At 42.0% G+C, this 21404-nt stretch overlaps 1 protein-coding gene and 4 non-coding genes across 6 annotated transcripts in view; 4 read left to right on the top strand and 1 right to left on the bottom strand.

Moving 5' to 3' along the window:
- The window catches only part of itpr3 (inositol 1,4,5-trisphosphate receptor, type 3), a 49877-nt gene that overhangs the window by 20009 nt on the left and 8464 nt on the right, over positions 1-21404 (bottom strand). For both annotated transcript variants that reach the window (XM_047585510.1, XM_047585519.1), the window contains 23 exons: positions 16623-16693; positions 13248-13369; positions 12919-13005; positions 10103-10261; positions 9356-9454; positions 9158-9241; positions 8244-8390; positions 8048-8143; positions 7887-7931; positions 7485-7627; positions 7085-7184; positions 6072-6232; positions 5838-5979; positions 5562-5726; positions 5023-5195; positions 4482-4601; positions 4154-4235; positions 3219-3334; positions 2874-3125; positions 1391-1535; positions 1157-1301; positions 704-906; positions 465-585 (listed from right to left, as the gene is read on the bottom strand). In XM_047585510.1, coding sequence (XP_047441466.1) covers positions 465-585; positions 704-906; positions 1157-1301; positions 1391-1535; positions 2874-3125; positions 3219-3334; positions 4154-4235; positions 4482-4601; positions 5023-5195; positions 5562-5726; positions 5838-5979; positions 6072-6232; positions 7085-7184; positions 7485-7627; positions 7887-7931; positions 8048-8143; positions 8244-8390; positions 9158-9241; positions 9356-9454; positions 10103-10261; positions 12919-13005; positions 13248-13369; positions 16623-16693 — 2978 coding nt within the window. The remainder of the gene's footprint in view (positions 1-464; positions 586-703; positions 907-1156; positions 1302-1390; positions 1536-2873; positions 3126-3218; positions 3335-4153; positions 4236-4481; positions 4602-5022; positions 5196-5561; positions 5727-5837; positions 5980-6071; positions 6233-7084; positions 7185-7484; positions 7628-7886; positions 7932-8047; positions 8144-8243; positions 8391-9157; positions 9242-9355; positions 9455-10102; positions 10262-12918; positions 13006-13247; positions 13370-16622; positions 16694-21404) is intronic.
- trnak-uuu lies at positions 1794-1866 on the top strand. The gene has a single exon. It is a non-coding gene; the product is annotated as a tRNA-Lys (tRNA).
- Positions 2340-2412, top strand: trnak-uuu. The gene has a single exon. It is a non-coding gene; the product is annotated as a tRNA-Lys (tRNA).
- trnak-uuu lies at positions 8774-8846 on the top strand. The gene has a single exon. It is a non-coding gene; the product is annotated as a tRNA-Lys (tRNA).
- On the top strand, positions 12357-12429 carry trnak-uuu. The gene has a single exon. It is a non-coding gene; the product is annotated as a tRNA-Lys (tRNA).

The raw sequence follows: 21404 nt of genomic DNA, 5'->3' as shown, positions 1-21404 counted from the left end.
GGAGAAGTAACACAACAACAAATACACTTTTACAATAACAGATCATAATTATAACCTGGCTAACTTAAAAAAAAAAAATCTAATCAGGTAAAAGTGATGAACTCGAACCTCATCCTCAGTTCATAACAGCCCCTAGCTTCTATGACAAGGGGAGGGGCCTAGAGATATGTGAGACATATGTGAAAAACTACAAATAAAATGACTTTAAAACGAGTTTCTGTTTTTGTTTGAAGGCACAAGTTATTTTCCAGAGGGTGTTTTCGTCATTTGATTTAAACTAAATATAGTAACATATTCTTGAGTTGTGCAATATTCTAGGGGCTGGATGTAAAGCTCTGGCAGACGGATGTGGCCTACGGGCCACCAGTTGATGTTCACTGCCATAAAAATTCTCCTGATTGGAGACATTAAAATGTATCCTGTGTCCTTGTGTCTATGGACCCTAAGTTAGAGAAGGACCAAACCTGCGTGCTCCATGTTGGTTGTAGCGTCAGCATCAGCCATCGGGTAAACGTCCACAAACTCCTTCTTAAAGACGGACAGGAGGAAGGAGAGGCGGTAGTCCAGACGAACATTCAGGATGAACTAACGAGGATGAGGGTGGAGTTCGGTTACGATGACGACAAACGACTTAATTGCACTTTAAAACCAGTAACTAAATTAACAGTTAAAACCTCAGACCCAACTCCCCTATGGTGGTTACCTGTAGTATCTCCAGTATCTTCAGCTTGGTGTCCATCACTGTCAGGTCCAAGTTGTCAATACTGTCTTTACCGCCTCTCTGTCCATCAAGTACAAGCCCCGCCCCTCTGGCGCCCGCGCCTCCAAATATGGACTGTTTTCTGTTGAGGACCATGGTGGACATCATCTGACCCATGCCATGTATGGAACGCTTCACATTCTTCCCTTCAGACGGAAGAGACAAATAAATGTCTGCATTATTCATCTGGTAATAATTAAATAAATCATTGGAAAACAAGACACTGGAGGAGCCCAGTGGGCCCCAGGGGGGGCTGAGACAGTCCAGCATGTATCCACAAATCAAGACCACTGAAGAAAATTAGCAACACATGACAGCATAGACACACAAAAATGGAAAAATAAACTTCAGCCAGAAACCAAGACTTATTAGATCAGATCTCCAGTATCAGAATACCTGAGGCGTCATCATGGAATAAAACCCCGGTGTGTCCAGGAGGGGGGCGACAGTCGATGATGCCCAGGAGGGTCCTGGTGAGTCTGAGCAGCTCAAAGAAACTGTAGAAGCCAAAGTAGATCAAGTGTCTGGCCAAACTCACCACCTGGAGGAAGAGTGGAAGGAGAAGAAACAATGGCGTGAGGTAAGAGGAGGACTGACGGATGGGGAGGGGAGGAGGAAGAAGACAAAGACCTCGTATGTGAGCTTGTTTTTCTCCTCGTTGTGGAAGGGCAGCTCGTCGTTCAGGACGTTGTTCAGATACTCCTCCATGAACACCATGGTGTTGGAGAAACGGTTCTTCTTGTTGTCTCTGCTGTCGTCCATGTTGGAGTCGTAACTGCAGATGATACAAACCAGAACACATCATTAGGGATGGGTACTGATACTGGGTACTGTTGGTACTGTTGGTGTGCCGACAAAATAAAACCTGAACCATACCCATCCCTACACATCAGCTAGAGTGGTGATTGGTTCTAACCTGGTTATGTTACAGGAAGCTAGAGATCTCACTTTGCTCTAAAACACAGATTGAAAAGTTAACAATATATTAATGACCACATCCGCCGACTATTCCCCAGGACGCTCACCTCGCAGAGCCTGGATAGCTCAGACGGCAGAGCATCAGACTTTTAATCTGAGGGTCCAGGGTTCAAGTCCCTGTTCAGGCGTCGAGTCTTTAAAGAATACAGCTATAATTCACTGAGGCAGACCCCAATTGACCAGTCTTTCTCAATTCCAGTCCTCTGGACCCCCTGCCCTGCCCTTTTCGATGTTTCCCTCCACCAATGAGGGCCACTTGATGACAAGCTCATCATTTGAATCAGGTGTGTTGGCGGAGGGAAACATCGAAAACACGCAGGGCAGTGGATCCCGAGCACAAGAATAGAGAAAAACTGAGCTAAACTAAGGCAGTTACAGTCTCAAGTCAAGTCAATACACTGTAGAAAGTAGATTTGAATTGGAGTCCAAAAACTGGGACATATTTATATGTTGGTAGAAGTTCAGTCAAGAATGAATCTGTCTGACTTAGTGTTTAGACATTTTAAGTCTAAAGTGAACTCTACTCTACAGTTTCCACCAACTTATGAAGCGACTTTGATTCTTGACCGTCTGAAATTCCGGGAGGAATGGTCTTCTCAGAGCCTGGGTAGCTCAGTCGGTAGAGCATCAGACTTTTAATCTGAGGGTCCAGGGTTCAAGTCCCTGTTCAGGCTTTAGATGCCACTTTAATTCTGAGAAATCCTGTCATTGTCTAGCTACAAAGCTAGTAGAGCTCCCACTGGTGGCTGGAGAACTACAGTGTAGGTCATAAGCTCCACCCCCTCCATGTTAATGGGTGGTACTTGGGCTGAACTAATATGTGATTTCAAGGATTTTCAAACATTTTTAAAAATTACAGTGTTACAGTGTATAATCCAACATTTTGTATGTGAAGTAGGAAGCACATTCATTTGAACGCAGTGGTCTGAGAAGTGTGTGGCATCGATATAAGCTCGCTTGGACGATATCACTTGCTCCAAATTAAGATTCAGTTGACATGTGAGAGTTAAGATGTCCATTTTTTTGGTTGTGTACCAAAACAAACAAAGATAATCTTAATAGGTGGGGGGGGGGGGGGGGGGGGGGGGCAAGGACAGTTTGGATACAAGGCAGTTTAGAATAAAAATCTACCAACTCTTTGATGGTGATGGAGGTAGGAATCTCCGTCCAGAGGCGGGCGAACTTGACGGGGGTCACCAGCTCCTGGGGGTCCCGGTCTACGTGGGCATGGAGCATGAGGCGGCAGAAGGAAGCTCTTAGGTCAAAGGGCAGCGTCTCGTCCATCATGCACAGGAAGATGAGCTCCACGTCAAGCTGCTTGGAGATCTCGTCTATGGCCAGATACTGACGGTCCAAACACATCCGGGCAAAGAGCTTCAGCTGGTACCTGAGGAGGAGGGGTCACAAAAGACTTCCTCTAGTACAGTTTGAGCCATTTTACTGTAAAGAAACCGGTCTCAGAGTTAGTGGGGGGGGTTACCTGTAGTAGGTGAGGACGTTCTCATCATGAGCATTCCCTTGTCTTGCTTCCTGGGCCAGCTGCCTGACGCTCTTCTCTTGTTGCTCATTGGTCTTGTCTGTCCACACGAGCCAAACCTTCAACAACATGACCACAAAATCTCTTATGATGTGACTCTGCACCGAAACAAGGACCTGGACCTCCAACAACTGAATACGGCTCCGAGAAGACCACCACATGTAAGAGGTGAATTATCTGTGAAGGTTCTCAGTTTATCCAAAAACATTAAAGAAAGGCATCTAGGCTTTGAGTTTCTAGAAGATGTTTTGAGGTATTCATAGTGTAGACCATCAGAAACTTGTCCCTGGTTATCTGAGACCTGAAAAAGCTTGTTCTTCTGAAATCACTGGTACCCAGAAGAACTCAGTTTGAAGCTGTAACAAGACTGTAACTGGATAATAATAATTATAATAATTATAAATACACATAAGGTTGGAAAATAAGGAAAGTCCGCTTGTGAGAACTCTTTAAATGCATAGACATTCTTAAGGTTTGTGAGCTGAAAAACTACCAAGCAAGACAGTTCATTCTTGTACAAACTTCTACCAACATATGAAGATGTCGGACTAACAAGTTGTTATTGAATCAGATTTAGTGTTGTATTATCACTTTTTGGAGACATTGTTATGGTGATTTTATGTTTGAAAGGCTCCAGATGTCTACTTTTTAAAGGGGACTGTTCGAGGATGCAGCTGCATCAGTTCAGCCTCCTGAATTAACTCTGGTCCTCTATAGTTTCCACTAACATATAAAGAAATTACGCCTTGAACCCTGGACCCTCAGATTAAAAGTCTGATGCTCTACCATCTGAGCTATCCAGGCTCTGAGAGCAAACCCTCCATGGGTGGAACATGTCTAAACTTGATAAATAATGATAAATATATGCGTCGACCCACCTCGTCCTCCTCTCCGTAGTCATCCATCCCCAAGTACTCTCCCTGACTGCCACCAGGGTGCGCATCTTTGGACACACGACGTCTACAAAGAATAAAAAGTGTTTATTGTCATATGATCAGTAAGGGAACAAGTCAAAGTCTAAACTAGAATAAATAATTATACTAAATAAAATACTATGCATATATATCATGCAGTTTGGAAGAATGATCCTTACAGATAGAAATAAATGTTCCACTTTGACTTACTGGATTCGTTTGACTTGGGTTTTTTTCCACAGATTAAACTTAAAGTTACCTCTGGTAAAAATGAAATAAAGCAGTAACTCACTCTGTCTTGATGAGGATGTCCTGGTTTTTGGGGTCCAGAACACATTTACAGATGAGCTCCTGGGTGACGGGGATGGCGACATTGTTGGACACGCACAGGTCTGACAGGTAGTCCAGAAACCTGGACACAAAACAGAACCAGAGACTGAAAACGGAACATAACACAGTGATACAAAAGCCCAGAGAACTGAACATGTAAATGTTCTCCAGGCCTTAGTTTTAGCAAGCCTGTTTAATTCATATCATGTTGTCTTATCTGCTATAGTTTCCTCCAACATATAAAAAGAGGAGATGCCTGAACAGGGACTTGAACCCTGGCCTTCTACCCAGGTCAGCCAATACACTGTAAAATGGCGATTTTGATTGACCTTATCTAGAGCCCCCTAACTAAAATCACTGGTTCTTGGAAGAACGTATCAGTAATGCAAAGTCTTTATCTATAATGAACCCACTTCAACTAGAATGTCATAAATCAAAATGTATGCTAATTAATAAACTACACATTCCTTTATGATCAGTATTACCATCATGTTGCTGCGTACCTGGGCTCTCGGTTCTTGCGGACCAGGCTGACGAAGGTCTCCACCTCGGTCTTGGTGATGTGTTTCTCTAGCAGTTTGCGGTTGTTGTGCAGCAGGGCGGTGATGGTGTCCTCGGCCAGGATGTCGTAGCCGATCTGACTCTGCATCACGCCGAACTGCTTGGCGATGTGTTCCTGGGATGGGTTGTTAAGTTTTTGTGAAAATTGAAATTTTAATTGAAAGACTTTTTTAGCAAATGTTTTATCCAAGTAGCTTCTTCAGTTCAGTAAAGACTAGATGGATCCACCTGAAATTCTAAGGACTCGTTATTGGCCAGAAACAGACCCGAAGAAGAACCAGAAGAAATCCTACAAGAATCTGATCTGGTCTAGTCTGGTCTGGTCGGATCTGGTCTGGTCTGGTCTGGTCTAGTCTAGTCTGGTCTAGTCTAGTCTGGTGTGGCCTGGTCTGGTCTGGTCTGGTCTGGTCTAGTCTAGTCTAGTCTGGTCTAGTCTAGTCTGGTGTGGCCTGGTCTGGTCTGGTCTGATTGTCCTCCTCACCTGGTTCTTGCGGTAGTCTTCCTGGGAGTGTCGCAGGACCCTGTAGCAGAGCCTGAACATGTACTGGTAGGGGGTGTTCTTCTGGTCAGCCAGCTCCTCCAGACAAAGCAGAGGACCCTCCCCACCTCCCCGGTCCTTGAAGGGGGCCTTTAGAATACCGAAGATCTGGAAAAGACAATCATGCAGGACGGGACATTTAGCTTCTTATTCTGCTTATTGTTGTCATATTTTTTGCCAGGCCAACATAAAAACCACTGAAGACTTTTAGAATCACACCTGTTTGAGGATGTTCTGCTCTCTCATCAGTTTCTGTCTCTCTCGGTTGGCTTTGGACATGACCACGTCCAGGACCGGCTGACCGCTGTTCAACACGTCGGCCACGAAGAAAACCACGTCCTCCAGCAGCTTGATAGCGAACCTGTTGGTCAGATACACCAAGCGAGGATGAACTCCTCCTCCTCATGGTCAAAACGTTCCCAGTGAACCACAGCGACCGCCGTGCTAACATACCTGCGGTCGTTCTGGCTGATGAAGCCCTTGTTGAACTGGTCCACCACGGTGCTCAGCATGGCACTGGCATCGTTGGCGAAGTCCAGGTCTCTGATCTCCATCACAGGAACAGAGACGATGGCGAACGCCTCCTTGTCCTCTTTAGTGGGACAAGTTCCAAGCTGCAGGAGGACGAACAGAAAGAACACATTTATAAAAATATAAGTTTAAGTTTATGTAATTTATATAACACCTCAAAAGCAAAGAGGCCATAAAAAAACATGTCAAATACAGATCAACATCAATTTATAAAAAGAAATAAAAAGTCATTAAAACCCATAAAAAAAGAAACATTTATCAGAATGTCAATCAGGTTATTTTTTAAATATAAAAGTCAGAACAACAAGGCTGAAAAGAACTTATTCTTCCCAGGGGAGGAGGATCACCATTGTTTATACTATTCTGTTGTTTTTAATATAGCTTAATTAGTAACCATGTGGTCTAGCTATTTATTATTAATTTATTTATTGGAGGCTTATAGTTTTAAACTGTTATTTATTCAGTCTGTATTTGGATTTTATTCCTTTTTTTGTTTTTTTGTTTATTGTCATACGACAATAATGTCAATAACTTTTAAAAAACATTTAATAAAGTAGGAAGTTTACATTGAGTTAGGAGAACTGCTGACCCCGCCCATTTTTGGTGATTTCAATATGGCTGCAAACCACTGAGGTGTTGTCATAGACTTTTTTTGCCTGCTTAATGTTCCAGTTAGATATTAATTAGGAACATCTGAATGTCTTCCAATCAGCATCAAGCTGTATCCCATGAAGAATTTCTGGCCCCACCCCTTTTTGGGGAATTCAATGTGGCTGCAAATCACCCAGTTAATTCTAAGAATTTTTTTTATTGCTTGTGCTTCCAGTTAGCTATTACTCCAGTTTAACTGGACCATCACTGAAACACTCATAGAGAAAATCAAATATATTTTGATGTCATGACTTTCAATATATCAGCTGAGCATTACAGCTCACCATGAGTCTGATGGGTCGCTCCTCCTCGATATCAATGGGCACGTTGGTGCTCTGGATCCAGGTGTTGGTGCAAAGATGTCTCAGCCGAACGTATGAGTTCCTGAAAGACAGCGAGCTCAGTTTATATCTGATCTGGTGCCATTAAAGTTTCCGTAGAGGAAAGTTTGTCTGGATTCTCTCTGTTGGGAGCTGATTATTCTCCAGCAAAGATCTGATTATTTTGATTGATAAAAAGTAAGAATGGTTCAGTCAGGTAATAGAAACTAATTTGGGACAGTTCCATGTTTCCATGATGTATCTACACTCCTCTCCATTCTCCTTCACAATAAAGGCATGAGCAAGTTATAATCTATGTGTCTTCTGTCTATTACTGTGAAAGGTCGGCAGGAGGAGCTCCTACCGTGGAACGAAGGAGTCGGTTTTCTGCAGCGTGGTCGGGTCGAGCTCGAACAGCGAAGCGATGTCGTTCCCGTGCGGCACGGCGACCAGTTTGTACTTGATCCTCTCACCATGGGAACGCTTGTTGCTACGGCTGCTGTCCATCTACAGAGAGGTCAGAGGTCACATTACTGCCCCCCGCAGGATGAACGCATTAACAACAAGACGAGAGTCTGTTTAACCAGGTTTAGATCAGAGTTTTCTCAGTTAACGCTGCTTCAGGTCTAATCTGAGTCTTTGTCTCTAAAATAGAGAAGACACATTTTAATTCATTAAGACCAGGTGTGAACACAGATCTAGTTAAAGGTGGACCAGCTGAGACCAGCTGAGACCAGGTGTTGATGTGAGGACTGAAGAGACTCACCGAAGACGACAAGTCTGGACTGTCTCCTTTGTACCCAGGGTTCTCCTACAACAACAACATTTATTAAACAAGTGAACCCGGCATAGAACCGTTCTCCGGCTGGAGAGCGACTTTCCTTTTATTAGTGCATTGATTTGATCTTTCCAGGTTGCCGTGGTTACCTCAGCAGCAAGGTAGTTTCCGGTGGCCAGGTGTTTGAAGCGGTACAGGCTGTTCCAGTGTCCCGCCCCCCCACGGCACGGGTCGTGATGGACAACCTGATGGACCAATCAGCACCCAGAGAGCGTTCAGGACAAGAGTTCACAGCCTGTGTGTTGTTGTGTGTCTGTTCGTGTGTTCGTGAGTTGGTTTGCGTACCTCCACCTCCCAGAGAGCATTGGAGCTGGTCGCTGACGTCGCTGACTGCCTCAGCGTGGTCCGCAGGAACACGTGGAGTTTACTCTTGTACTCATCGCAGGTGAGAAACTTCTCCTGCTCAGCGTGAAACAAACGAACCACGTCGCCCTGGGAGACGGAGGTTTAGAAATCAGACGCACAATAATGTCTACAATCACACTCAGTTCAGAGGCAACTCGAGGCTGCAGCTGCATTAGTTTAACTCCAGTTAGAGGGTGTTACAATCACACATTCAGCTTGCTTTTCATTGTTGCCGTAGACATTAATGTTGCAGGAAATGTCTTTAAATGATAGTTGGGCTGTTCCATGAAGCTTCCTTCATTGAGGACTCATAAGTGATAGTATCTCTCACCACTACTTAGTTTGTTCTTCTGGGAACTAGTGATGTCAAAAGAACATTAAACTTGGGGTTCACAAATGAAGTCTCATATTTATTGAGACTTTATTGTATCGTATCTCAGGAATTTCCACCAGGGAGTTTCTCTCTCAGAGCCTGGGTAGCTCAGTCGGTAGAGCATCAGACTTTTAATCTGAGGGTCCAGGGTTCAAGTCCCTGTTCAGGCGCTTCATCTCTTTATATGTTGGTAGAAAATAAGATGATGTGAGTCTGGATAAGATGCTCCAAGGCCTCTTCATCATCAGGTTAGTTTCCACCATTTCTCCAACCAAACACAGTATGTCTGTGATGGTGCTTTACTGGATTAACTGACAGATTCCACTGTTCAGGTTCTTCTAATATTTTTTATGTAAATGTTTCCAAACTTTTAAAAAACATCGAACAGTATTAGAGCCACCCACGAGGGGAAATGAAAGGAGATAGATTTCTTGTTATCATGCACTTTGTCAAAAAAGTCTAAATGTAATGTGTCGCTCACTCCTTTGAGGACTTCCTCTCTGTGGTCACTGAACATCATGAACAGGTTGATCTTCCAGCTGGTGTTGCAGTTCACAGAGTTGACCTGAAGGGGGAGGAATCAGACAGGAGCTGAGGTTAGAGAAGATTCAGACTTCTTTTCTTCTGGTCCACCATCACCAGTGCTTCCTGTGGCCTGAGTTTCCTTCACTGGTCTCACCTCTTTGCATCCTGGGTGGTCGGTCAGCTCGTAGTTTGAAGCGTGCAGCGGCTGGCCGGCGTTCACCGGGTTCAGGATCACTTTATCTCCCACCACCACCTGGAGCCCACAGAGACTTCTGTTATGATTCATACTTATTCATATGGTTTGTTTTAAATATTCTCATTATATAGTTTCATATTATTTGTTTCATGGATTCGGATATTGTTTTATTAGATTTGATAAATATAAAATAATAATAATACAAGTTAATTTGTTATCATTATTATTGCCAATCTCATAAAATGTTTTTATATATTTTATATAATAAAAAATAAACTTTAAATATATTCAATGATCGTCATGATCAGTCAAAATTATTTTATTTTAAAAAACTTTTCTTAGTCATTATGAAATATAATTATTAATTAGTTTCATTATTGTTTTTCATATTGTTTACTGGATATTTTTTGAGATTTCTTTAGTCTTTTTTATTCTTACTATTGAGAAGCTCATAAAAATGTTAAACAAATATGCTAAACTATATTTTTGTGCATAAAATTGATGTATATCAAGTATTTTATAGATTTGTATATTGGATATAACATTATTAATTATTGTATTCACTATATATAACTTAGTATTTTAGACCTTTTAGATTAGATATTATATATTGTGATTTTTTTTAACTCTCTCAGTAGATGCTTTGTAGACTTTTTTTAAATGTGAACATGTGGTTTGTCCTGAAGGTGGCGCTGGTGTACTCACGTTGTCCCCGTTGGCGCGGAGCTTCCAGAAGGGCTGGATGAAGAGCCAGGAGCCCTCGTTCCCGGTCCCGTCCAGAGTCACCCTCATGGCGTTCTTCTCCAGCAGAGCCGGCAGACGCTTGTTCACCGTCAGGTATTTATTACTCTTCATGTGGAGCAACTAGATACAGAGAACACAGAGAACAGACAGAACAGACAGAACACAGAGAACACAGAGAACAGACAGAACACAGAGAACACAGAGAACATATAGAACACAGAGAACATAGGGAACACAGAGAACATAGAGAACAGAAAGAACACGGAGAACATAGAGAACACAGAGAACAAAGAGAACATAGAGAACACAGAGAACACAGAGAACATAGAGAACACACAGAACATAGAGAACACACAGAACACAGAGAACATAGAGAACACAGAGAACAGACAGAACAGACGGAACACAGAGAACAGATAGAACACAGAGAACATAACGAACACAGAGAACAAAGAGAACAGAGAGAACAGTCAAACTCTACGCCCCATCAAGAACCAGACACATGTTCCTCAGGCTCTCACCAGCTCCACTGATCTCATTCATTCATTCATTCTAGTCATTTAATCCTCATTAAAATACCTGAAAATTCAAACTTTCAACCCCAGAGTGATATTGTACGACATCAGATCAATGAATGTCTCATATCTGGTTCCTGGTCCTTAAACGAATGTAAACATGCATTTGTCACATTAGAACATCAGAGCTGATTCAGACACTTGTCAACATCATCACATTAGAAACATTAGGACACTTGTTCTTCTTCATGGATCCTAATAAACCAGTTCAGAGGGGGACCTTGTAGACCACATTAGACCCTGATTAGACCTGACAATGATAACCACATGACACTAAACCTCACTGAGAGGAACCAGGACACCAAGTTACCACATATGGTTCCTCCTCGCCCTATAAATGGTTAAACATGAAAGCGACAGTTGTGCTGTCTTGCCCTGCAGCTCCTCCGCCTTCAACACACCTTCCTCTGTGCTCTGACACGCCGTTATCTTCCAGAGTCAATATTGACCTCGCTTCAAGGCTGGAAACCTGTCATCACAGCGCTCACGAAGGCTCGGGCGTGGCTGCTCAGATAAGAGTCCCGTGGGAGAACAAGTGTTTTCAATAAGCTACGGGGGCCCGTGCTTCATGGAACACCAGCGTTGTGGGGCCCAGACCTCTGAGAGGCTTGAAACCTGTTCAGACTTGGGTGAGGCTGAAGATTAGGGAATGCATTATGTCGACGTCGGAAAGGTCCTCACATTCATAGGAACACCAGTTTGTGCGTGTCAGACAAACACGGTGAAGGATCACACATGCATCAGCGCAGTCTTTCGCCATCGTAAAAAAAAAAAGTTCAGGGGTCTGAGTCACCTTGTCGCCACGGTAACTACTTTCCATCGGGAGGTTTCCACAGGGAGGGGGGGGTCGCAGCGTAGCCCGGTTTAATGCAGGCGTGTTCAGGCGAGTGCAGTCACCACATACCCCGACATCACGTCACATCTCAGACGTCTGCAGGTTTAATCTGGACTTCGACGTCTGCAGCACCGGCGTTAATTAATCTCTTATTTATTTAGTTTGATCACTTGGGGGCAGCAGAAACACGTTTTATCAAACACATGCTCATTCTATACAAAAAGGTGACGAATGGAATTTACTCGGTTTTAGCTCCGTCACTGGTCTCCTGAAGGACAACTTCAACTTCTAACTTCAATTTCCTTCAACTTCAGCAGACGTCTCCAAGCAGATGCGTCTTTGTGGCCCTGTTCATATCCGTTCATCAGAGTAACCCACATGTGGACGTGGGGCAGTCTGGGACTCACAGTGAGTCCTGGTCCCATTAAAGACCACCTACGCCCCAGAAGAGGAGTTCATTCATCCACTGGTAGAAATGAACCAGAATCAGAGACGTCTGATCATTAGTGATGAGACTTTAAAAGATTCTGAGAACAAACTAAACTGGAAACTATGAACAGTTCATGGTTCATGTTCATGGTTCTGACACAACAGTAGTCGTAGACTGTTTTGAGAAAGCAGATGTCTGAGTGTTTTAGAAATAAAGAACTTAACGTGTGAGAATCTTTCCAACTTGTTCCCAAATCTCAATACCCAGTTCATGGTTCTGATCCAGTCTTTTTTAACGTCTGTTCATCCCTTTCAATAGTCTCATATTTTTTTTGTCTCATCTCTCGTATTTCCACCAGGGAGCACATCGCTCAGAGCCTGGGTAGCTCAGTCGGTAGAGCATCAGACTTTTAATCTGAGGGCCCAGGGTTCAAGTCCCTGTTCAGGCGTCTCATGTCTTTATATATAGATGATATGAGTGTGGATAAGATGCTCTAGAATAGCTCTCTAATAAAGACGACACTGGGTGTGAAAGTGCCATGAAATAAAATGCAAAACGATGCATCTGACTCTCCCAGACAAAGCTCTTAAAACCTTCCAGTCATTTTCAGTCGCCGTTATGTTTGTTTCTGAACCTCTTGGCATTAATGTGTCTCCTCTAACGTGTATAAACAGGAATAAAGCGTCCAGAAGTGAAACATCTGCTTCGGGTTGTGTCTGTCTGAAGTGCAGCTCAACTACCCTGACCGGTTGTTGTGGTTCAGTGTTTTTTTTTTTTTATCAGCATAACATCAGTGTCATGTTAAAGAAAAACAAACTAGAGGCGTGACCAAGCTGCTAATGTGTCTGAGACACGTTCTGATCAGTTTCACTTTCAGCTTTAACTTCATGAATGGATCCAAACACATGTGTAAAACCCTCAGAGCTCGGTTGTTTACCTGAATGACGGTTCCATATTTGACCACATCTCCGTGGACTTTCTTGTTTTCTGTCTCGTTCTGTTTCTGCTCCAGGTTGGACGCATGCTAAAAGACACAGTCAGCATTCATTAGTTCAAACGTTTGCAGATGATACCATCCTCTTCCTCTCCTTCGTTTACATCGAGGTAGTGAAACACTCTTAATGTGGTTTCAGAAATATCGGCTTCATTAATTTTTTATCCAAACCAGAGAGTCTAGCTTAGCTTATCTTAGCTTGGCACACAAACTGTAAGGCAGGGGAAGCTTAATGTTAGCCTAATGCTATCCAAAACTCTGCTGGGGCCTACCTGTAGCTTCTGTAGCAGGACGACGTCGGCAATCTTGTCCTTCTCATGTTTGGCTTGTTTGGCTTTCCAGAACTGTTTCTGAGCCGAGTAACGACTCATGGGACAAACCTTGAACAGGCAGTCTGTAGGAAGAAGACGGCAAATGATTACAAAAAACATCAGGACATATTCATTTCCACCGTTTCTTTTCTGTTTCCTTTTGTCCGTCTGCAAAAACCTAACCAGCTGTTTTGGAAAGTTTAAAGTCAAGATGATATTAATCATAGGACCCGGTCAAACGTTTCATTAACAACCGGATCTGATCACAAGTGTCCAGGTGTGACCACTAATCTGGTCTCAGTCCACATGTGGAGGTGGTCTGGGACACATGTGACCTCATTCCTTTGGTTTAGTGTGAACACACAACGAGTCCTGGGTCCCATTAAAGAAACAAAAGTAAACACAAGCGCGACTATGAATGATCACCAGTAAATGAACAAGCAGCATGAAGGACGTCAGAGGATGAAACACGGAGGCTCGTTCATGCTGACCACTGGTCTCTGATAAAAAGCTCAGAACCGGACCAAGGAGACCTGGAGACTGGTGGTTCTGGTTCTGATGGATGTTTTCTTCTAAATCTACACGGAGGGACGGGTGTGTAGCTTATTTAGGGGAAGACAGGGAAGCAGGACGTAAGGAAAACCTCCTTGTCGTTTCCATGGTGATGTGCAAATGTAAACGGCAACACTAGGGATGGGTACTGATACTGGGTACCATACTGGCCCCAGTACTGATGCTAACGGTAGCAACCAGACTGATCTCGGTGCTTCATTTAGTGCCAGTGAGTTTTTAATTAGCTTAGCCTCCTTAGCTCTATCAAACCTTTGGTTTGTCTGGACTTCATCTCTAAAGAAGCAACAAGGAGGAAACACCTGAAATTAGATTCAACATCTGACCACACATAGCATTTTATTAAAAGACCAGAAATGTAGTGTCTCTGATGCCGGACGGACCCCACAACACTGGTTTTATTCAGATCATGAAGTTTATTTTATATTAGTTGATTTATTCTTTTAGCCTTATTCATATTTATATTATTTAAATGCCTTAAAAATAATGTGTTTTCATTCTTTAAGCACTGGCACGATGTTTCAAAAGTAAGTAGGAAAGTAAACTTTATTTATATGGCACCTTTCACAGGTAATAAACCACAAAGTGTTTCACAATAAAATAATAAAGAGCACTGGTTTGGCACTGGAATCAGATTAAACCTGATCCATGTCCATCCCTAGGCAGGACCTAGGTTTGCAATGTTATGTGATCATCGATGTGAATTCAAAGGTTTGTGGTTTTAATGTTATGGCAGATCAGTGCACATACAACTACAGTGATGAACGCCACCATCTCTGTTCAGTGCTTTGTAGGCCCATCCTCCACCCTGACCTCCTCCTGAAGACTCCAACATTCAGCAAAAAGCAAAACTTCAGGAAGAGACTCCGAAATAATCCAGTGACATGTCCCTATGTCAGTCATGTCCCTGGACACAGGGGACGCTTCCAACATCAGTTTTAACTGATTCAGACAAAAAGAAGCTGAAGTGAAAGGAGAAATGAGAAGAGAGAACGAGAGGAGGGTCAATATTGACTCTGCTGCAGCAGATCCTGAATCCTCCGACACTGTTGCAACTGTGTGTTTGTGAAGCAAACATCATTTACCTGGGAAATCGTTGTGCAGCTCATTATAAGGAACTAAACACGAGTTTTGCTTCGAGGACTGAGCTGTTGAAACGAAAACATGACCACGCCCAGAAAATGAGGCTTCACCACGTAATCCCTTGAGTCTGACTGAGGCCAAGTATAAAACCGCACCACACAAATAACCCACGTTCACCGCAAATGAAGTCATGTGCAGATAAGTTTGATTAAAGACCAAAAAAAATCCTGTTTCTGTCCTGTTATGTCTTGTCCATTTGTCTGTGAAGGTTCTCAGTCATCCAGGTCAGGGTTTATATCCAAAAAAGATTTTTAAAAAAGCAACTGGACTTGTAGAGTTTAGAGAAGACGTTTCTTCTGAGCAGCTTCTTCAGTTCCAAGAGACGTGAAGTTTAAATAGTCTGAGGTTTAAATGGGAAACTCTGTGGGTTTCTTGCTTGAGTTGACAACAGTTGTAAACAACCGGAAATTGGTGCAACTAATTTCAGAGTCTAGACGCTGACCTGTAGTTGTAGTTGTTTGTCCTTTTTCCCTAGGCTTTGTCCATTTACCATTTACCTTTCATAACAGTCATTTATTAATCCATCTCCTTCCACCTCTCTGCTTCTGCCGAACATACGTCCGTTTGTTCCTGAGTTAATTATTAATAACAATCAATCAAAGGTTTTATTCTCTTCTCGGTAGGTTTTTAGTCTGGTTTGATTTTTATGTCTCAAACTGGTAGGTGTGGACCGTGTCATTATGAGTGTTGGTCACCTGTCCAGCCTTAATGAAAAGAGACTGAGGCAGATCAAAGCTGAAACGACGTCTGCTCTGGATTTAAAGTTCTGATCTACTTCTAAACTGGTTCAGACGTCGCTCAGCGCAACATAGCAGATGGTTTCAAAGCGACGGGGATCCTCAGAGAGCAGCTGCTGGAAAACTGGTCCACCAAGAGCTCTTTGATGACCGGAGCTGGACTCTATTTATACTCGAGTGTTTGCATCTGACCCAGGAGCAGAGTGACAGTTACAGGACAAACAGACTCTGAGGGTCAAACCAACTGAGACGAGACGACTGGCGGCACAAGACAAACAACGAGCAACAGGCTGCAGAGATGAAGTGGAAACCAGAACAACATCAGGATCTAAATCAGATCTCCACCCGCCTTCACCTGGAGACTTCTACGTTATCTAACACTTGGTACATTCTGGTATTCCAAGTTTGGTTTTAGAGTTTTTTTTTCATTTTCAATTTAAAAAGTAATAATATTTACCTTCCATCCTTTAGTCTATGGAAGAGAAGTAACCAGTGATTAGAAGAAGAAGAAAAAGAAGAAGAAGAAGAAGTTGTTTCCAGAAGTCAATGGAAAACGTCTTAAACTGTCTTAAAATTAGCAAAAACTAGATGAAGGAGGCCATTTTGGAAATGGCTGCCAAAAGTTACCGACTGCAGAGCCTGGATCAATCCACCAGGGGGCAGACAACAAGTCTGATTTTGTGGTTTAATATGCAGGTGTAGCAGTTAAGGTAAACGGTTTTCGTTACCCTGTAGTGTTTTTTTTTTCATATCAGTCATTTCCAACCTGCTCATTTTCCCCCCTCACGATAAATAAAGTCTCTTTCTATACATCTAGTAATGGAGAAAAGGATCCTCCTGTAAATACTAATGATCAGAATGATTGATAACACGCAGTCGTTCTTACCTCTGAACTTTTTCGGAGGATTCTCCAAATCTCCAGCAGCTGGTTCAACCACACAGCGGTCGTCCACCAACCTAAAGACACACAAACCAGGAAATGAACCCGTCATTCATGTGTTCACCCAGATGCATCTATTACATACATGGAACTTAATAAGACTACAGAGCAACGACTTACGTGATGTTTAAAGTTATTTCAAATTTTATAATAACCTAAACACCTCTCCAGTTGTGGACTTTTGTTTGTAAAGTAATTCAACGATGAGATGTGTGATGTGTTCCCCAGATGAGAAGATTCAAGGGTGGGTGAACAGAAATCTAGGTGGAGTTGATGGTTTGTTGCAAAGATACTGATAACACTGATAAAACTCTCTTTAAAAGAAACAAGCAGCTGCTAAATGCTGAAAGCTGCGGTGACTGAGGATCTAATCATCACTGGCTGCGGTTGAAGCTGCCGAAGCTCCAGCTGATGAACCGAGTGACTGATAGCATCACGCTTTCACATTAATCTCCTTTAACTAATCAACTGCGGCAGTAAATGTCATTTCTTTCCATTCAAGGTCTAAACACGACCAAGTAGAACAGGAAAATAAAAAGACTTTGGTCAGTGAACTGATCTGCAGCAAGAAACCGACGAACCGCTGAGACAGTTTTAGTTTGAGTGACGGTCTGGAAAATATGGTCTCGGGTGTGAAGTGACTTGACGAAGCGGCAGCAATGTCGTCCTTTGAAGAGAGGACAGGAAGCGACACTGTGCCGCCTCACGATGCTGTCTGTGGTGCCTCCACATTTATTTTTAGACACTTCTTCATGTGACATGGTTTAAAGTTGGAGGGCAGCTCGAACTGAGAACAGAGAAACTTTGGACAAACAATTCGTCCCCAAAGAAAACCATGGAAAAGCTGTGTTAGTAGAATCTGGTGGTGACGTGAAGTAGACAACACAACCGTGCTGGAGTGGAAACAGCGCCTCTTTTTCCTAAAGGAACTTCAGGTTCACCAGTCGGTTCTGACGGGTCTGGTTCAGGTTCAGGTCCTGATCACCATCCATCACAATCCACTAAACTAAACCAGAACACGGAGCCATAAAACAACTGGACGGAGCTGGAGCCTCTCATCGTCTTCTACAACAGAACGAATACTCAGATACGGCACTAATTAAAATCACAATCAGAAAAAAACTGTATTTATCCCCGAAGGATAATTAGGAGGGTGAAGAGCAGTACGTAAAATAAGAGCATGAGAATAAAGTAACAAAAAGAATAAAAAATTGCAAAAGTGGGCAAAAAAACAGCATATTATGTAGAATGGCCGGTCTGCTGCCAGTAACAGGTGAGAGATGAATTGTGGAAAATAACATCAAGGCCAATATGTAAAAAACTGTAAAACAGGAGATAAAGTATGACAAATAAATACATAAAGTGAGGTGTGGTTAAAAATTACAATTAAAACATAGTAGTATTGCACAAGAGGACATGTGATATTGCACTTGAGTGTAACACAGGACGACTGGAGTTATCGTAACCGAGTTCTTAGAGTTCAGGAGAACTTCCTGTGTTGTGTGTGTCTGGGCATGTGAATCATATGTGTAGTCTATGCACACATGCAAGTAAAAAGAAAATATGTTCCTGTGCAGGACCTTTTTTTTGTTTGTTATTTCTCTAAGTGTGTTTCAGAGAAGCTGTTTGCTGTCTGTTTGTGAAACCTCAAACGTGACAAACCACAGCCTCTAGAACAGAAACACGGTTTTCACTTCTTTAAAACTTTGAGACACTGAACACCGGCAGACACTTCACCAAGACGGGATTGGCTGTTGGAATGTTTACGTTAGCGTACCTAATGAACTGGCCGGTATCATCCCTGCGGGTGGACGTGGCCTCTCCGCTCAGAGCGGCTGACGGATGGAGCGCTCTACAACCAAATAAAGCTCCGTCCGTTCCGCTCTGTGTCTGTGTTTTTCCAGTGAATGTGACTATTTAAGGACCCAGCGTTGATACCTGACCAGTCTGAGCATGTGTGCGCGCTTATTAGAGTAAATCTCTGCTCCCATCAGTGTTTAGGAAACACAGGGAGGCTCAGCAGAGGCAGACGCGAGGCCTCCGGCAGTCACAGGGCGGCTCATTGACTTCCATTCATCAGCGCCAGTCGCACCTTAAACACACATTTATCTTAACTTATAAACCACGTCTGTGTCGTAAACTTTAATCATTCATCTGTTGGAGACTTTGCTTTATTCAAGTGGGTCCCCACAAAACACAGAACAGATCAATGTCCCCACATCAGGAGGAATGCGAGTAGAAACACACACACTTTTCAGAGGATCACCTGAGAGGACCACCAGGTGTGTATTTAAATGTGTGTGTGTATCTGTCATTGATGCACATGATGCTACAATGTCAGTTGTTATATTTTAGGATGAATAGTTTCAGAGAAAGTCTCCACAAACTGACTGGAAGTCAATGTACGGCCCTCGGAAGTGATGGAAACATGACGGTGTGTGTTCAACTTCATTAGAAACATTTCCTCAGAATTCAGCTAATTTTATTTTATTTTATTTTACTTTGTAAGTGACTCACTGGACTCTTATTGTCACTGTCTTCAGTTTCACAATAAAAGCCTTGACTTGCATTTAGAACTGGCTAAACTTAAATAACATGATAACGTGAAGCTATTTGACAAGTCTAGCTAACTAGCTTAACTGACCTAGCATTAACTATTAGCACGCTAGCATCTTGAGCTTGCTATTACTGAAAGAAAACATGACAAATGTGAGAAATAGATCTGTTTATCCACTCTAATGTGAGCTACGCTGATTAGCATATTTGGCTAACTAGCTTTATTTGCTGATCATTATTAGATTTCAACTAAGTAACAATATTAAATCTTAAGTCTAACATTTACTGTTTGTTGAACACAGACATTTCTGAAGCAGAAGGTTATTTGTTTTAATGTGAGCTAAAAGCATTAGTGTGGAACGCTAACTAGATTCTGGTATTAGCCACTCTTTTGCTGTTTAGATTATATTTGAACCTACTACCATTAGTAAAGTTTAAGTCTTTATTGATGATCTAATAACAAGGAGTGGGATAAAATAAGTCTGTACTTCCTCCCACTACTTTTCAGACAGAATTTATCATTTTCAGGTTATTTTTCTTTGTCATTTTTTATTTGTGTTTTACAGGTTCGAAATAAACTGGAAAAAAAATAAACAATTGAATTGAATTATTGATTGTTATATGTATTTTTGTATTAATTTGTATTAATGATAAAATAAAATATAAGTCTGTTCTCAGATTTGTTCTTATGATGCGAACAACTACTAAGACATGTTAGCTTTAGCCATCGTTACATAGCATCGAGCTAACAGAATATCATAGCCACGTTTCTGATTCTTGTCGTAAAATCATCATTTAAAGAGTAACCTGGAGTTTTCATATCTTGACTCCAAACTCAAAATAGTTTGCTTTTGTTAACCTTGTTCTGAAATCAATGACCTCGATCTAGGGTTTTTTAATAGCTCCAGTGAATATGAAAACATTTGAGGCCTTGAGTCTCGTTTGGATCGTAACTATTTGCCTGAATGAAAAGATTGTAGATGTCAGATTTTTTTTTTTTTTTTTTGTTTTGCATTCAGATTCAAATGAATAAACCGCAGCCTGTAAACAAATGAGTCTGCAAATGACCACAGAGACTTCCAATGTCAGACTTTTATGAGCTCTATTCAAATAACCAATCAAAGCCAGGAAAGACCTGATTCAAACATCAGTGGCTTCTTTCTTTCCTCTGTCTGACATTTTATTTAAATGTTATTTTCTGGGTTTTTGCTTTTTCTGTTTCCTTCTTTTCTTCTGAACTCTAGATTCCTTTAAACTACTTTCTCGTGGCACTTCCTTGTCTCTTTGAGCATATATATATATATATATATATACTTTACAACTTTTTTTATTCTCTAATCTAATGTCTTTATGTCTTTATGTCTTTAACGTGATCATAAATCATCCTAGTGAGGGCGGCCGGCTGTGTTCATGAGAGTCGTTGACCTAATACTTTCCTCAGTAACTAAACATATGTAAATGAACTCGACAGGACGAGAGCCTTTTCACGTGTCCTTTTCAAAACACACTCGACCAGTGATTAGCATCATTGTTGAGTTAGTGACTGAAGCTTCATTAAAGAAGCCACCCTTCGTTTCCAGAGATGGTGGCAGATTCACCACCAAAGCAAAGGTTTATGTGTTTAGAGCAGTTAGCTTACCATGCTAACGGTTTCAGCTCATATTAAAGTTGATAAATTACCTGCCTTAAAAATGCACAGCGTGTTCCATCAGCATACTGAAATTAAAGCTTTAAAATTCTTAAATTGTCTACGTTCAACTTAAAATCTAATCGGATCAGGAAAGAGCGGCTAATGTGAGAAGCTAGTTCAACATTTTAATATTAACTTCATTAACTTTATCTAATTTGATCCGGTGTCTGTAAGGCGAGAATCTAGTTAGCCCGACATGCTAATGTCTATAGTTCACTTTAGAGCAGATGGACCTATTTCATGTTACGTCTTCAGTTTGTGAACACATTATTACTCTTTTCTTTCTCTTTCCGGACTTGACTGGTCCTCACAAACATCTATTGTTTCCTCTCGTCCAGTCTTTTTCACTTATTTTAATTTTTTAATCTTTTCTTGGCAATAAATCTCCAGAAAACGTTCCTAAATCTCCGTCCTTTCTTGTCTTTTTTACTTGTCCTCTGTGTCCAGCTGTGTCTGTCTTTCACTTCATCAGCTGACTCTTT

Source organism: Mugil cephalus, chromosome 1 (genome assembly GCF_022458985.1).
Source record: "Mugil cephalus isolate CIBA_MC_2020 chromosome 1, CIBA_Mcephalus_1.1, whole genome shotgun sequence".
NCBI classification, from domain to species: domain Eukaryota; kingdom Metazoa; phylum Chordata; class Actinopteri; order Mugiliformes; family Mugilidae; genus Mugil; species Mugil cephalus.
Note: the sequence above shows the minus strand (reverse complement) of the source record. Positions and strands in the feature narration are given on the sequence as shown.